The sequence below is a fragment of the Atta cephalotes genome (genome assembly GCF_000143395.1).
Source record: "Atta cephalotes unplaced genomic scaffold scaffold00010, whole genome shotgun sequence".
NCBI classification, from domain to species: Eukaryota; Metazoa; Arthropoda; class Insecta; order Hymenoptera; family Formicidae; genus Atta; species Atta cephalotes.
Window position 1 is genome coordinate 4476770 of NW_012130074.1, and position 18626 is coordinate 4495395.

Genomic DNA, 18626 nt, shown 5'->3' on the forward strand with positions numbered 1-18626 from the left:
CTCTCTCTCTCTCTCTCTCTCTGTTAAAAATTATAAAATATTATGAAGTTTTATTTATAACGTAAAATTAATAATTATATGCATGTCTCAAAAACTGTAAAAATATTTAATAAATTATATGATGTATACAAATATACATGTATATATTTTGATAATAAAATTTCTTTTCAATTTTTATAGACTGCAAGGCATTGCCATTATTAAGATTATATCGCATATTTCATCCACTACATTAACGTCGAAAATATTCTGTCGCCTGAACTTGTGCTTCAGTAAATATTGATGGAAAAACAACGAAAACGAGGAAACTCGCGAAGTAGTTTCTACACCGCGGTAACTGCCGTTCGAGAAACTCGAGTGAATTTTGGACGAAACGCGGTAAACTTGACTTGAAACCGGTCTAACCGAATTTTGAGTTAGGATTAACCCGATGCATTCGATTGGAAAATTATAGATACCACACGCGCTTCGAGAACATCACGTACGGAAGTGATCGGAAGCTAACTTTGGACATCGACGTTCTACCGCGATTAGGGATACAGACAGACGATCGGGAAACTATCGAAATTGTCGCGGTCATCACAAAGTTTCTCAATTATAGGAATGAGACGACTGTACCAAATATTCCACGACATGGAAATAAATTTAGTTGCAACGATCTTAACTTCATGGCGTTAACCGCAGGCAGAATCTGCGAAACGAGAGAAAACGCTGCGAATTTATACGCGTGCGTTTGTCCCACATCACGTGATATCTGTCGAAGGGAAAATGGAAATTCCATGAGAATCCGATCGAAAATCACAACTTTACGTCGAAAACATTGCCTCGCGCTACGTTACATTGTGGAGAACTGTCAACGCGCGGTGAAAAGTGCAAGCTACAAACAACTGCGTTGTACTATCGACACCGCGCGATGGTATAAAAAAAACATTTAAATCTCCCTCTCTTTCGCTCTCGATAAAATAAATTCTTTTGTCCCACCCGTCGCCCGAGTCCTCGGATGCAGTCATATCGATACGCGGAACATCGATCGTGTTCAGGGAAAACTATATAGGTATGCATCGACGTGATTTATGCGACCGTACGATTTATGCTATGTACATTCCGTATTCTAAAATATAATTCTCTGCACAAATAGTTCGTGCACGGTATGAAAGATTACGATGTATTTCCATGTAAATTTAATTTAATCCGACATTTCTGTAGCAACGCTATCAACTCAATGCGCGACAAGCGTATATATATATCGGATTAAATATGTAAAACATTTAATAATATCTTAGTAATACTTAGTATCTTCCAAATTTTTGTTAATTTGTAAAACATGGAAGGTATATATTCGTAAAATACGGAAGGTATAATTTTTATATAAAATATAAAAATTATATTCTTTCGCATTGCTTCGTTTAATTTTAGAATGTAATGACAAAAGTAGGATAATAATAAGTGTCTTGGAATAATGTATTTAATACTTTAAACTCTACTCGAATTCAATTGTCATTCTTCACAATATCAAAACATAATAAAAGAGATCTTAATATTTATAACTCGAACCGAAAAAATTCGATCCGGATAACGGTCTAAATCCAACTTTTGATTCCAATTCTTTTACCGTGAAGATTGGGTTTATTTGGATTTCGGTCCTTTTCGATTTCGATTTTCGTAATTATATATATCCATAATGATCACCCATCGTTATCACAAAACTGACACTGAAATTGAAAGTTAAGTATCCTCGGACCATAATCGTAATCAGCCGAAGTATCCATAATGTATCCATAATGTAATTTCGGTCCGAGTTCCTGTTTATAATATAAGATTCCAAGTTTATCTACACTGAGAAAAATGGTCTGGTTGGATTACATAGTAATTCTGATGGAAAATGGACGAATCAGAAATTTCTAATTAAGTCTATTAGAATTCTAGTTGAGATAACTAGAATTCTGATTAATACAATTATTCTGATAAAAAAAAGAATTCTAGTAGATTTTATCAGAAATATTGTATCAATCAGAATTCCGGTTATCTCAACTAGAATTTTAATAAATTTAGCCAGAAATTTCTGAGTCATCCATTTTCAATCAGAAATTGTTTTTAGTGCATTTTATCTCGTATTACGTATTTGCAATGCAAGATCCTATTAAGAATTGATATGAATTTTTGTTAGAAATTTGTAATTCTTAATATTAAACAAGGAATGTCTTAGGACTGTACATGAATACACAATTAATAAGGAATAAATGCCTTTAACGATCAAACTGGATCAAAGTGATCCTTAAATAATTAAATGTGAATTTATATACTACCTAAGTAGTCATTTAAATTGTACGCCTGAATTACAATAATAATACCACAAATTAAATTGACTAGCAATTTAATAATTTGATGCTCACTGGCATCTTAGAACGATTTTAATGATGCTGAATAAATTTTTAAGTTACATATTACTCGCAAATTATCAATCATTAATGAAAGAGAAGAAACTGACAAGATGATTATAGCCCGCGGTTTAAAATATAAATCTCTATATTAAAGGAGACACGCCGCCATCGAAAACGGCTGTATTTTCGTTACGCATTCAGCGTTTAAACTCACTCTGCGTGGCGCCCGCATGTCACGTTGACGTTGAATGGGACGTTCTCATACCGTACGACAGAATCAACAAGCTTTTCGGAATCGGACGAGCGTGCGGCGGTTTAACATTAAACGATCGGGAGGTAATACACGGGTCCCGGTAGAAGGATGTACACGAGAAAGTAAGAAAATACAACACGCGACGACTGTACTTAACTGCACTTAACTATATACACATACTCGTTTACCTTCGAGGCACTAGGTCGCATACAACCTTTGCTGAGAATCGATAAACGGCGGATTCTTTCGCGTTTACGTGCGGATAATCGATTCGCCGGTATATAGATACATAAAACGAAAGACGACACGCGTATCCATAAAGATTGTCCATAGGACGGCATATGATAAGGGATTGCCCGAGGTCGATTATTGGAACTGCAAAATCGCAGGGACGCGCAACAATACTCGCAATAACTCCGGAAGGACAGGCAGTTCCATTATTTGAGCTCGGAAGCTCCGCGAGACCAACAATTCTTATCGTTTCCTCGCCCGAGCGGTTACTACATCTCTTCCGTTCTCCGTTTTGCCTCCGCCCGACCCGGCTCCATATACGCACACAAAAGGGAGAAGAACCTCGAGTTTTACGCAGTGTCTCTTCTCGGCAATGGCGCATTCAAACACGCCGGTAAATGGCGACAAGTCGCTAAGAGACTCGAGATATTTATGCGAATGTCCCCGCATAAATACCGCGGTGGCCGTGGAACGAATGACTCTTGTGCGAGTTTGTGATTTCAATACCGATTGCTATATAATACGTTGCAAGAAACTGCTTATTATTTCTGAATTGTCAGATTAACCTGACGAAATTGAACATCCAGAGAAAATATTTCTTTGATTTAAAGAAATGTTTCTTTGCTATACGGTTGAAGAAAACATTTCTTTGATTTGAACGTCATTTCTTTGACTTAAACATTATTTTTTGAAATCAAATAAAAAAATTTATTTGATTTAAAGAAACTATTTAGAAAAGAAACAATTCTTTAAACCGAAGAAACCTTTCTCTGGGTGAAAGAATAAAGTTGTGATTTCTTTAGGAATGCAAGTGAAATATATTAGAGAGAATTCATCAACAAGCAAAAATTATAACCAAAGTTGTCTTCTTTCTTTTGAACAAATCCTATGTAATATTGCGTACTAGAAATCACAGTAATATAATAATAAATATAGTGCACAATTACATTATACATTAATATAATTAGATGCAGAAATTAATTCGAGAACATAAGTTTTAAGGCTTCAAAAACATTTCGCGATGGCAAAAGAGAAATTAGAAGGACAAAACAGAAATATATTATAGTAGTAAATTCTAAGAAAGTGTAATAAATTCAGAAAACTACGAGAATAGATACAAAAATTAAGAATAAATTGATTTTCTAATAATTTATACTTCATATTATAAAATTCTCAAAATATTTCTACGGAAATTTCGTCAGAATTTTAAGATCTAATAATTCTTCTAATAACTTTTCCAGTTTAATTTAGTAACATGTCGTTCAGTTAATTGATTAATAATAGAAAGATTCTATCGTAGGAACCTCTTTAGATATACATTTATATTGAGTTAGAACAAAAGTTTGCAAGTACGACTTTCAAAATTCGAGCAATTATAACTTCATTAAAAATGAACATTTAAATTTTCAAAAAGCATTTTAATCTTTAAAATCTCTACTTTCGAAAAGACATGATGTCTTTTGTGTTTTTATGAGTTCGGGTTTTTGCAGAAAATTACAAGCTGGAGAAATGAGAAATTTTCTTCTCATTTTGTGTCCCTTGCCTTAAACGACTTGCAAAAATTTTCAAACTTTCTAACGTGAAAGCTTAAAATTTTCCTTACAAAATTGTTTTAATATTCCTAAGATTTTTTTGCTACTGAATTTACAAATTAAAGAAAAAGAGCATTTTTATTTTGTCATCGATTGCTCGTAACTCCGAAAAATTATCGTATCACAATTCAAAAAATAGATTCTTAAAGCTGAAATTTTATCGAACGATATAGTTGACAATTTTTTTGTAAACATATAAACATGATGCAAATAAAATAGCGCTACAAACTTTTGTTCCGATCCAATATTTATGCCCGTCATTCATAGTTAGACCTTGTACTTAAAGCTTCCTTAAATTTATCTTTAGATGCTTAACAGCCAATGAAATAATTCATACAGTATCTAAAGATAAATTTAAGGAAGCCTTAAATATAAGATCTGACTGAATACGGGCATTAGTATCGGTTTTCTTGCACGCCACCTTGCAAGATTGTGCCCCATTTTCCCTGCGATCTCCATGCTGATTTCAAATCAATCAATGTTGCACGAGCTTGTCCCGTGTAACACCGAACTTGGCGACGAAGCCAGGTTGTTTCGGACTTCGCGGTGCAACCTGGTGCAAAGCAGCACGCGAGGAAACCACTAGCAAAGCCCGCTTTGTATTTGCCTTGTGAGCTAAGAACTTAAACCGGACGCATCGAAGATATTTAACTAACAAGGAGAAAGTCACGTGTCTCGTTTAGCGCAGTAGAAATTCGACAAAGGGAAGAAATAAACGGACTCTGGATGTGTATTTTGCGCAAACGCCAACTTCATTGTAGAAAATATAGGAAGGGCGGAAACGGCAAGAGGAATGTTCTATTTCTCTCCCTCTTTCTTTAACGACGCCACGTTTGTTCGCAACAAAACCGAAGGGTTGAACGACGACGTCGTTGTCTTTGATACTGACTGACAACGCCCTGAACATGATTCAATTACATGCACGCGAGAAGGTAACCACTAGCTGAAATATTGTCCCAGAGATTACACGATTTTATTTGATTTCATACTATTTCATCTGATTACAAATAATTTTCTTCACTACCCGGAGAGAATTTTTTCTTAAAATTTACCCTTAAAATATAATAGTTGTGGTACAATACAATATTTAAAAAATATTTACCATGCACTTCAGTAAAATTAATCAAACTTATTTTATACTTTATTGTAATTTTATTAATGAATGAGAGAAATTTACATAAAATTCCCCTATATTTCTTCGAAATATAATGTTGTCACATGACTATCATATTTTCAGGGTAAATTTTAAGAAAAAAAACTCTCTGTGTACATATAGAGTCATTTGATAAAACAAACGATTTTATTTAATATTACACAATGATTTCCCGTAATTGCATATGTAATTATCGGATTATACAGAAGGATTTCTATAAATTTTATTATAATTTTGAATCGTGAAACACTGTTCAGTACACAGTAAATACTTCTTCGCACGCGTTTGTACGTGTACGTACTGCGTGCGAGTCACGCGCAAAATAAACAATTACGTCGAATAACTCGTATTTTTTAGTCGGGATCCAGTTACGCGAAAGTAAGAGCCGCGGACACTCCGCGTTTCTCCGCGTAACGACTGCACGCCGTAATTGTATATTGCGGCGTTCCAACGCGATTCACAGAAGCGTGAATCTCAACCAATCGCGCGTACATTCACTCGTAATTCAGTAACCAAATTTCGCCGGCGACAGAGGAGACCATTGCGAGTGAAAAGAGTCCATGTCTCGCGAAAGGTACACTGAAAAATATGCCTAGTTAAAAATGGATGAACCAGAAGATTATGATTACGTATCAATCAAAATTCCAGTTATTTCAATTAGAATTCTAATAGATTTAATCAATACATTCTAATTTCAATTTCAACCAGAATTCCAATTAATCCAACCAGACATTTTTTTCAGTGTACATCGAAAAAATCATTTATCAGATAAATATGATGTACGCTTGCGGCGAAAATTGAACTTGCAACTCTGTTAAAATACTATCTCAAATTCATGACAATAAGACACATATCTAAGATGAGGCAAATATCTAAAAAATATTGTAAAGAATCTAATAGCGTTTTTCACAAATTGACATAAAGATGTATGTTTAATAAAAATATAGAAACGAATTAAACCGCGAAATGTTCAATACATTTTATTGTGCTAATTGAATAAAATACATATTGGGCATTTTATCTATAACTGAGATATCTCACTTTTACATTTAGATTACAATAACTATAAAAAGTATTCAATCTGGAAGTTCTGCGGACTTTTCTATCTTTTAATCATCATTATCACCGAAAGCAATCACCATATTATAACGCAAGCATCTTAAAACAAGTATTAACTCATCGTTTGCTAGCATTGTTTTACATGTTATCCCAAAGTATGTATAAAAAGATAAGACAAGTATTCAAAAATAGGACACCTGAAACATCTAAAGAATCTACTAAAGAACATTCAATATTTGGGCATTCTTCTTTTCTGAATGTTTATTAATTGTTGTCTTCAAAAGTCAACAATCGTATATTGTAACGCAAATATCTTAAAACATGATATGTTAACTTCTCGGTTAACTCATCATTTGCTAGCACTGTTTTACAAATTCCTCTAAATCCTAACAATAAGATAAGACAATAATCTAAAAGATATTCTAAAGAATTTCAAGGCCATCTAAAATATCTACATGTTCAGATTTTTTTCTGAAATATCTGTCAATCATCATCTATAGAAGCCGAAAGCAATCAATCGTATTATAATGCAAGCATCTTAAAACATGTGTTAACTCGTTATTTGCTAACATTGTTTTATACATTACCTCAAATCCTAACAATAAGATAAGATAAACATCTAAAAGATATTCTAAAGAACATCCAATATCTAGATGTTCCTCGGACTTTTCTAACCATCTTTCATCGCTTTTAAAAGTCAAAAGCAATCACCATATTGTAACGTAAATATCTTAAAGTGTCTACTTAAAATGTTAACTTATTGTTTGCTAATATCGTTTTGCAAGTAAGAAAGGCACTATTCAAATATTATATACGAATAAATAATTCATAAGTCGCATATAAATAAAAATAACGCGCGTAATTTGATACTTTTTAAACAATTGACAAATAACAAAAATTCTATCAAAAAAATTGAATATATGAAAATAAAGGATTTTATAATAAATCGATCGTTATGAGGATTGCTGGGCAGAAATACGGCAGAATAAATAAAATGCAAATATTATTTGAATAATACGTGTACTTGATATTAATGATATTCCATTTATGGATTAAATACATAAAAGTCTGTAGAAGCATTCTGAATGCGAATGCAGGAGCATCGCTATTATTTTTTCCCTTCGTTATCAAAGCGACACGTTTTTACCGTGAAAAATTGTAATATGTCAAGTTTTGTTATAGTATGTAACTGCGCGTAACTTTGAATCGATGGACCGCGGCATTCCTAACACGAAGAACCTTGGATTTCGAAGCGAGCGGCGAAACGATCAAAAAGTGGTTATTTCGCAACAATTCGCAACAGTGAAGCGCCACCCTTCGGCGGAGCCGTCGCTATTGTTATTGTACGATTATATGACACTTTGCTCTCCTGTATCAATATTCTATTTGATAACGAATGTGTCTTATCTCTGCAGGATACGTAAAGGAGAGTCACGGATTTTCTCGGATTGGGCGATTGTTTCAGGGTATAAGCTGTCACCGCGTATCTCTCGCGTATCTCCACAAGGCGGAAGAAATGAAAGAAAAAATAAATAAATAAACGAGCGATCTGTCAACCTGTCATCGCTCGTAATCCTTGCGCGACAAATATAATACGCGAGAGGAAACGTTGTCTAGAAACTCACCTCTTCGGCGAATTCGAAATCACCGTCGAATCTCCTCTTGCATTTCACCCCCGTGGCAAGAACTAGCAGCACCGTGGCCGCGAGCATCCACGAGAATCGCATGGCTGAAACCGTCCCTCCGAGTCCTCTCCCCAGAACCGTCACTTACTTCACCGCGGAAGACGCTCGCGCGCGCGGCGCGACAGAACGAAGGTGAGAGAAAGAGAAGAAATCGGCACGCGCGAGTTACACCGTCAAACGGAGGGAAGAAATATCGGGGCAGTTAATGCGGACGATGTAACTGATGATCCGACGTCCGGCGCACGCGAAATTCCGACTTGACGTGTATGTATTATGTGTATATGTATGTTACGCGACGCTTGACACGGAACGGAAACGCGCAGCTCGATAGCCGAACGAGTTGTGTGTGACCGCGCGAGGAGAGGCGACACCGTCACTGCTGACTGCCGTTGGTTCATGCGCCGCCAGAGGCGCGCGCGCGTCGCGCTTGCTCATTGGTCGGATCTTCGAATGGCGCGCGGGGAGGGGGGCTGGTAGCGCGCGTTACTCGCTTTCGCTCGGCTTTTATCGTCACTCACCGTGCAGCTCGTGCACCTGTTCGGCTACCTTCGACGCGGACACGCCGCGCTGCGTTCGTCGCCAGTCAATACCTTCTCCAGCTGCTAGTTCACCTACCTACCTATCTACCTGATGTAGCCCGTGGTCCTGATGGAGAAAAAGGAAGAAAAGGATTGAGGGGAATTTATCGGAGAGAGACACCAGGGAAAAATCCAGTCCCGCTCTCCCTAGACGATCTCTGCCGTTCAACCTGATCGACCAATCTTTTTTTTATTCTTCATTCTCTTCGTTACGATTGCCATTACTATCATTGCTTTCTCTTGTTACTTTACTATAAATCGTAGTATTGCGTCCCTTAGAGGATAGATATATACCTATACAATAAAAAGGAAAAACTTAACTTTCTGGAGTAACGAGATTTTTGTTTACTGACATTTATAACGTGGAACATTAGAATGTAACTTACAACTTCAGAATGTATGTCAATACATATTTTAATTATTGTACTATAAATTTATTAACAATGCTAACTTTAGATGTAGAATTTAATAAGTAATTCAATCGTCCTTGTTAACGGCAACTGCTTTAAAACTCAAAATTGTTCAAGTATCATTTTTATATTAAATATTTTTAAAAACATCTAACAAAAGAAAAGATACCTATAATAATATTTAAATATTTTACAGTTTAGATTTATTACACATGCAAAAAAAAAGTACACTTAATTTCTTAACATGCTGTTTGCGATCAAACAAAACGATCATAGATTATATTTCTTCTTCTACTTCCCAAAAAAATCCAGAAAATGCCGTTTATTCGATCCTTTCAGTAGAAACGGTAATTTGCTTTTATACTCTCGAGATCCAACTGAAGAATTTATTGCTCCAAAAGCCCATTCCACTTTGTAAGTCCAATGTGGATGCGTGTCACGCGAAAGAATGTATGTAGTTCTTAGTATATGTTGCTAAATACATTTTCAGAAAAGTACAAGTATTTCTTTGGAGATCACTACCAGTGAATCACATCCAAGAACAACCGCGATAAAGTACAAAAATGAATTAATTTGTAATCAATCTATTTATTCAATACTCATCGCTTTTTTATATCTATTGGAAAATATTGGGAAAGAGCATCTTTGATTGTCCACCAAATTTAAAAAAAAATGTAAAAAACAGATTTAGAATAGGCATATACATAGAATTGGAATGTCTAAACATTTTCTAAGTGATATTTATTTTCTAAGTGATATATATATACCAAAGGGATAACTTTTGAAAATAATACATCTATATTCGGACCAGTTTGTTTATTGTTTATCTCTGTATTTGGAAAAATATTGAAGAGAACTAACGTGCCTTTTAATCTAAGAAACCCTCTCAAAATTGTACAGCTACATCAATCACAACCCATAATGAGATTATATTTCTTTCATAGTCGAACCGCTATGGATGTAATATCATAACGATATATATGCGGAACACATCCGAAAAAAAGTGCTTGTATAAACATTTATCTTATGTTATTGAATTTACATATTTCATGTATATATATTAGGAGTTAAAAACTAACAAAATAGTAGCACCGCATATATATCCAAATATTTAAATGCTATTTATAATTATTTAAATGAAATGAAAAAAATGACATATTGATGCAAAAATAGCAAAATGACAAATGAGAAGGAATTCCATGTTGAATAAACGGAGTAGCCGACTTCGCTAGTTGATAGAACGAAGATATCCATCTCATCTTCATTTAAGATGTACATAATGCCATTTATCGACTGAAATCACACATTATAAAAACAATTCAATGAATAAATGTTTTAATTTACATATATTTAACATCAATAATATTTTCATATAATTCAAATATTCAAAAACAGAACAATTTTTAATTCCCATCATAATTGTTACAATTTGGGTTGTATGAAGTAACATTTGTCAACTGAAAGTGAAGAATATTATAAATATCAATGTACATAATAATAAAGTAAAAAAAGCTAATAAGAATTATAATTCTCATTAATTTTTCAGAAAATTTATATTTTTTTCTATTCTATGTTACACTTGAGTTACCTACCTATCGGTTCTACACATTGAGGTTCCACTGATTCAGGTGCTTTGTCTAAAATTTTTTGTGCAACTTCTGTGGTAATCTTGAAAGGACTTCCCTCCACTGTTACATTAGAACTACAAAAATAATACATAGAATAACATCTAAATTATTTTATCTAAGACATAATTTAAGATTAATTCTAAGACTAATTTTTACGAACCATTCTATTTCATTAGATGAACCTTCCTGTTTGATTAAAGTTTGCCAATGTTGATGTACTTCATCAATGATATGTAGAGCAAATTCTCGTGGTTTTGCTTCACCATTAAATGCAAATTGATTTTCTGGTTTTCCATCCGGAATTTTATATATCTTAAACCATTCAATTGTAGCTTTCATTAAACCTGGATAATGCTTCTCAATGTCACTTATATCTGCAATCATATTTATCAAATTAGTAATATATGAAAAATTTATTTATAAAATCTATTTAAATTTTTTTGCATATTTAAGAATCTAGTTCAAAGAATACATATATATATATACATATATATTAAGTTTTCTTAATAAATATAAATTGTAATTACCATTCATTTGATCAGCCAAAGGATCATTAACATCAATTACAATAATCTTCCAATCAGTTTCGCCTAAAATAAAAATTGTTCATAATGAAACATATATACTATGTAGTATTGTATTTTATTTATACATAAATTATTCTAATATTCTATATATTTTTCAGTATAAGCATTAATCTAATAATTTTAATTAATAGATAAGATAATTAATTAGTTAACCTTCATCAATAAGTGCCACTGTTCCAAGAACTTTTACTTTTAATATCTCGCCTCGTTTTGCAATCTATAGATGCAAATATATTTCCATCAATTATTATAATCAATTATAATTATTAAATTACATGAAACACAATAAATAATGAACAAAAAAATTATTAAAAATATCATTGCAATTATTTCTCACCCTATAGCCTATTTCAAGAACATCAATTGGATCATTGTCACCTTTGCAGCCTGTTGCTTCATCCAAAACGTCAGGATTTTCCCAAGTCTGTTAATTATATTATTTAGTAAAATTATTTATATTACAATAGCAAGAGAGATAAAAAAATTATATTATATATTATAAATTATTATATCAAATAGCTTTTAACAAAAGATAAAAGTATTTCTTATAGTAAATAGAAATCAGGAAATAAGATATTTCAAAAGTGATAAGAAGGAAACGATTGTCAAGTCTTAAGTGTATACCTTGATTACAAGTTCACATATACATATGCACAAAATATATGAACATGAGATAAGAAAAAAAAATGTATATATGCACTTAGTGTCTAATTGTTAATTTCCTTTTATTATGTTTAGATAATAAATCAATAAGATCATCATGTGTGTTATCTTAGAATGTATAATAGTTTATTTGGACAAGTGATAGACATAAAAGAATGTACTTCAAAGAAAATGCCACGAGACATATTATTACAAAACACATTATTGCGTTTCTTAATATAAACAAAAGTGTTGTGAATGCAATATTTTTAAAAATTAAATTTATAAGCTATAAACTTTCATTTGACTACAAAAAATCCTTTTTATTTTTCAAATTTTCTAAAGTTTACTTTTATATTTTAAATATGTGTTTTATACAATATATACTAGATGCTTCCTTTTAATTTTAAAAATATTTTTAAAAAATACATTTTACTAAAAAAAAAAACCTTCCAAATAAAAATTGTGTGGTGTAAAGTAGGATTTAATGGTGACATTCATTTCTATACAACTTTTATTTAGAATGTTTTTGGAAAAATTCTATATTTTCGAAATATTTGCGTATTGGAATTAAAATGAATTACTCTATACATGTATTCTGCAAAATGACTCAGTGCAAAATAACAGAGAAATTGTTTTTTAAAACTTGAATTCCTATTTTTGTAATTCCATGTATAAAATATAAGAATTTTTTGTAATAAATAAACATCATTCTACTGAGATAGAAACAAAATTAAAAAACAGATATTAAAATAGAATAAAAAGAACCAATTAAATAACAGAGTTTCTAGAATTCTTACCTGGGGCAAAGCTCCATAATTCCATATGTAGCCATGATGAGGGAAACAATTAGCGACAAATCTCAATTTATCCTTCTTAACATCCTGTTTAATGGGATTTAAACTCTCTTTAAGACAAATTTCCATTTTAGCATTTGTCCATCTTGGTATTTCAACAATCATATGTAATGTCTTGTTGTCTTCGTTGGCAAAGAGAGGAACATCATGCATGGGCGAGATTGGGACACCCTGATCATTTTCTACATATACGAATAAAAGAAGTTTTAAAAATACTTTAAAAGAAATATTGTTAGATATTGTTAATTCAGAATATTTCTGTTATTTCATACAGTAACTCAGAATATGTTATGCAAGAATATATCAGAAAAATCTCTGGTACAAAAAAGACAACATAAAACTTGGAAAAAATATGACTGTATAAGTATATGTCTAGAACATGATTGTAACTACTTCCTCATAAAGCCTATAAATATGTACTTTCACTGGGGCTAAATATCACAGGTCATAGAATTAGATCAAATGCATGAAATGTCATGACAAAAATAGCTCACAAATGTTTGCTATTTAAAACAAATCATTATTTCAGTGCGAAATATATCGTAATGAAATATGTCGTAATGAAATACGCCGTAGTGAAATATGCGGTAATGAACTTAAAACCCGGCAGTTACGGCACGATCGATCGAAATGATTAGTCTCCTAAATGATTCATCATCAAGATGTAAGCGAAACTTCGTGTCGACGTTGCGTCGTTCAAGAAAACTCAAATCATTAATAATAACAATAAAAATATTAATAGCATGCACGCGAGAACGCGTATCCGTGACCCCGCAACGAAGTTCATGATACTTAGCGCAAACTTCCGCAAATGTTGCTTCATCGTTTATCTGACGTCATGTCGAATCTACTCACTGAAAAATATTCTGTAGTCCGTGCCGTTGAGTGCACCTCTCTCGACGGTCGTATACGACATGTCTCGGCAAAGTTTCGTGAAAACAGCGAGCTTCCTAAACACCGGTCTGCCACTTGATACGAACCGCGATGGAATAATGAGTTTCGTTAAACCGTGACAACGTAACACGTGCAGCGTTACCCGAAACATTTCTGCCATCTGTCGTCCTGCGCGGCGATCTACAAGTGTCTGCAAATCACAGGAGGGTACAGAGAGAAATTTTGTTATCAATATTATTGATAAAAATATATATGCCAAAGTTTATTTGATATATGTAGTTACATAAAGCATAAAAATCCACGATAGACACGCGCATAATTATATCATTTTATCTTTCTTTAATATCCGATGAACAATAAGGATAGAATGATCATGCGCATTTTAAGTGAAACGGAATCAAACGATTAAATGTGTCCCCTCTGTTTACACAATATACATTTGATAAATATTTAATATAACGCTCTCACCTCCAATTTTCTGTAATTTTGTAAATTTATGTATTTTCATTACAATATATTTCGAGTTCCGAAAAGAAATATACCTAATCAAAAATATAGCTAGGAGATACCAGAGAGAAACTTGAGAGAGACTAAGTCGGCCTTTTTCCTGTACCGTCGAATCGCTCGTACACTACCAGGACATCTTTCAGTTTGGGAACCACGTGATTACATACATTTTCTGATACTATCGGTAAAATCGTATCATCGAAAGTAGATATGATTCATCTCTGTAATACATCCTCAGGACAGAAGTGTGTCGACTATCCACAGGAGGAATACTTATAATGAGTTTTTGAATGAAAAAATTTTAATTTCGCATCTGCTACATATGTAAATAAAAGTTGTTAAATTTTAACGAAACTGAAACTTCAAACAAGTTAATATTTAGCGAACTTTATTTTATATATATCATTTATCTTATAATATCTTATAAAATTACTAAGTTATGTATTTTTATGCAATTTATGTATTTTCAGCCAGTATTTATCAAATATAATTATTAGTATAAGTCTCTATAATTACTAGCAATTATAGAGACTTTTAATAAATTCAATCTCTTCTAAACATATATTGTCAATTTAAAGTATAATTTAGCAAAAACGAGCTATAGAAACCCTCCATCACCCCCGTTAATTTTATCGGTAGTCCTCTTTTTTTTTTGTAAGTATACTCACTTATAAAACAAACAAACTACTAATAAATTTAGTAGCCCGTTTTTGCAGATAAGTATATCTTTAATTTATTTTTTTATTTTTATGTTTAATTATTTTATTATATTTCGCTAATAAAATTCCAATAACTTTTCAAAGATATTATTCTTTACTGTATTATCCTTTATATAATTCGATATTAATAATAATTATTTATAATACAATATACAATTATCAATGCTGTTCAAAATAATAAAAATAAAAACAGCATAGGAGCATAATAGGAACATAATTAACAAATTTTTGTAATGCAGGATTATACGTCGAAAATATGATAAAAAAAATTTTTCTAAACCAATGTTTAATGAAATATTGATAAATACAAAAGAAATACTAACAACTATTAGTTCGTATTTATTATTTATTATTTACTATTAATTTGCGAATATAAAATTTAATAATATCGTAATAAAAAGTTATTAATATATTTATAACAGCACTTTTATCATAGCATTTCAAGATTATCTCAATTTCATCATATCAAAATCCTTCCTCGTGATATGCTGATTATTACAAAAAAGAACAATTTTCATAATGAAAAGCAAACTTAATGTATTCTATATAAATTTTACAAGATTCATTTGCAAAAAATATCAGTGATCTTGTTATAGGACTGCGGTGTGAATCCCGAATCTTTCAATAGCGATAGTAATAATTTTGATAGCATGTCAATTACAATTACCATTTTTATCATTTACATCTTTAATATTAAAATTCGCGAGAAAATATGTTCTGCCACACGTGACTAAAAATCATCTCTTATTAAAAATAAACGGATAGAATGATTTCCTTATGCAATAGTGATTACGAAGGAATATATTTAATAATAATAATAAAATACATACGTTATTGTAATTTTTTATATGTATGGATACAAAGTTTTTCGGGTCAATTGTTCAAGATGAGCCAATAACGGGATTTTAAAGAACATTTATACTAAAAAATTTATTATATAATATTTAATAATTCTTTATTTTTCAAAAATTACATTTATTAATATCTCGCTAATATGAGGAAATTCATTCGACTTACCTTGAATTTTTTGTATCCACACATTTAAAATTCAACTCATGTAATCACGATAACATTGTTAACTATAAAGAATTTTGAAAAAAGTTATGTAAATATCGACAAAAATCAATATTCATTAAATATAATGTCATAATATTTGCATGTATTTTATTATAGAAAAGTATACATATAAATTAATAATTAAAAATATTCTGCAATGGCGGGATGTTCAATATCTAATGATTTTAAAATAACAGTTAGAAAATTAAATATTTGTTACCATATTTTTGTTAGAGCAATCATCGAAAAATTATAAACAAATTATTTATATAAAACTTAAATTTGTTTACTTAATAATTTGAATTTAAACAAATAATAATTATATATCCATATCAAACATATAATATAAATTTCTTTTGTTATTAAGATACAGTACTTTTACTAACATTATTATTATTAGTGGGAGAACATTTAATAAAACAAAGAAAGCGAAAATTATATGCTAAAATATTGAATTAATGTTATAACTTGACTTTAAAATATATAGCAATTATCATTGACTCATTAACAAAATGATTATTACCAGTAATTGTAGACGAGAAAATCCGGGATTAATTTCAATCCTGCATAAGAATCTCCGAAGAGACACCAAACTAGACGCGAAAAGCGACGAGGAATAATTCTTCTCTCATGATAAAAATAATTTTGATTTTCCATCGATACGAACCATGTAATCACTGGCATCTATCTGACCCGAGAGACAACGATATAAAGCCTTTGCATATAATAAATTGTTCACTAAAATATAACTTGTAATTTTATAGTGTTAAAAATGTAAATGTCGAAAAGCAAGTAAAAGTTAATATTTAATTGCCTCAGTCAAAACTCCAATCTTTATGATTTATTAAATAAATTTGTATTAAATACGAAGAAAAAAATGACGATTATTTTAAACGATTATTCTAAATCAAATTTTTAATAAGAAATTACTTAAAATTATTAATGACTTATTGATATACAAAATAAAAAAAAGTTTTAAATTTAAATATTTATCAAACTTATTAAATCAATGAATAATTTTTATTATATGTTTCGTCGATTTCGTATAACTTACATTAATTACGCAACAATTTGGTTTACTATTACAAGATAAATGCAATTTGTATTAAATAAATATTCAATACCAATATATATATTCTAATAAATGTATAATTAATTAATAACGAGAAAAATATGTTTTATGTATAATTATATATAATTATATATAATTATACATAATCATATAAAAAATTGACATATTTTATGTACAATTATATATCATTATATATAAAATATGTTCATATATAATATTTTTTCCCGGGAATCGTTGTGCAAATTACAAAAGTAAGTATGATTATAGCATTTATCTGGATATAGTTTACATAAATTTTATATTACGTACCTAATATTATTATACATACATTTATTTCCAATAAAGTTAATTACAGTATTATGCGTTGCATAATTTGTACGTATATAGAATTTTATAAAAAAGTTTAATTTTAGAGTAGCTGAAAATTTAATAAAATTTCAAATTAATTTGATTTATTTTTATATTTGATAATTAGAACGGAATTCTGATAATTAAATAAAACTTAAAATTTAATTTAAAATTTTATTCACTTTTTAATCCCTTATTTTCAATTATCAAGTGTGTACATATGATATATGTACGTATTTAGTTCTACCTGTTTATACTTATCATCCTACCTATATAGTCCCTACCTACCGTCCTTATTGTCTACACTTATCCATATTTTCATTTATTCGTGTCTATTCGCGGATACTATCTTCACCCGTGTATTCCTATCTACATTACTTCATAAATGTGCAATAACACCGCGAATATATAACATACGTTAATGGCTGCATTCAGAAAAAGTAAATTTTCGATTGTTGTAAAATTCTTCAATACAATTGATTCTTGCTTTTGGTTCCTTATGGATTTAAATATATAAACTAATCACATAGAAGAATTTTATAGCAGTTGCAAAACTACTTTCTCTGCTGAACGCAGCTAATGTCTAACTATATATTCTATCGCGTACTACGCGATACTACTAATAAACTCAGTGGGATAACTTAATCGCGATCATATTAATAATAAGCAATAAACAATAATATAATTAAAACAAGCTTTTTCTTTAAAATACAAAAAAAATTAATAAATAACTAAGGGCTAAGAATCAGCGCGGATAATTAAGTTTGTAGATTTTTTTTAATCTATCAAATTTGCGCTTGATTATTCGCGCTGTCTCTCATTAGTTCTGTTCTTTGTTGGTCTTTTTTTGTATTTTAAATAACTCTCAAAAAATATAAGAACTCGCAATTTGCGAGCAAATTACCCTCCCGAATATTCAGTTTACCTTTTACAAACTTAGATTGATGTCACACACCAACCTACCTCTCAATGAT

At 30.9% G+C, this 18626-nt stretch overlaps 2 protein-coding genes across 2 annotated transcripts in view; both read right to left on the bottom strand.

Moving 5' to 3' along the window:
• Positions 1 to 8396, bottom strand: part of LOC105627885 (testican-3) — a 149779-nt gene extending 141383 nt beyond the window's left edge. The window contains exon 1 of the mRNA XM_012209158.1: positions 8295 to 8396. Within this exon, the coding sequence (XP_012064548.1) occupies positions 8295 to 8396 (102 nt within the window). The remainder of the gene's footprint in view (positions 1 to 8294) is intronic.
• Positions 8397 to 10764: 2368 nt separating this feature from the next.
• On the bottom strand, positions 10765 to 14110 carry LOC105627771 (inorganic pyrophosphatase). Its single transcript, XM_012209050.1, has 8 exons — positions 13912 to 14110; positions 13000 to 13238; positions 11895 to 11981; positions 11711 to 11774; positions 11498 to 11560; positions 11131 to 11344; positions 10935 to 11044; positions 10765 to 10799 (listed from the first exon to the last, which is right to left on the bottom strand). Exons 1-8 carry the CDS (start codon positions 14108 to 14110, stop codon positions 10765 to 10767), a joined length of 1011 nt encoding a protein of 336 aa, XP_012064440.1.
• Between the last annotated feature and the right edge of the window lie 4516 nt (positions 14111 to 18626).

What these genes read in the sequence shown, in the direction of transcription:
- LOC105627771 (XM_012209050.1), bottom strand. Translation starts at nt 14,110, where the DNA reads ATGGCAGAAATGTTTCGGGTAACGCTGCACGTGTTACGTTGTCACGGT. An exon ending in TTCTTGAAATAGGCTATAGG is followed by an intron (nt 11,775 to 11,894) that starts GTGAGAAATAAT and finishes TTGCATCTATAG; the next exon opens with ATTGCAAAACGAGGCGAGAT. An exon ending in TCATCTAATGAAATAGAATG is followed by an intron (nt 11,045 to 11,130) that starts GTTCGTAAAAAT and finishes TTATTTTTGTAG; the next exon opens with TTCTAATGTAACAGTGGAGG.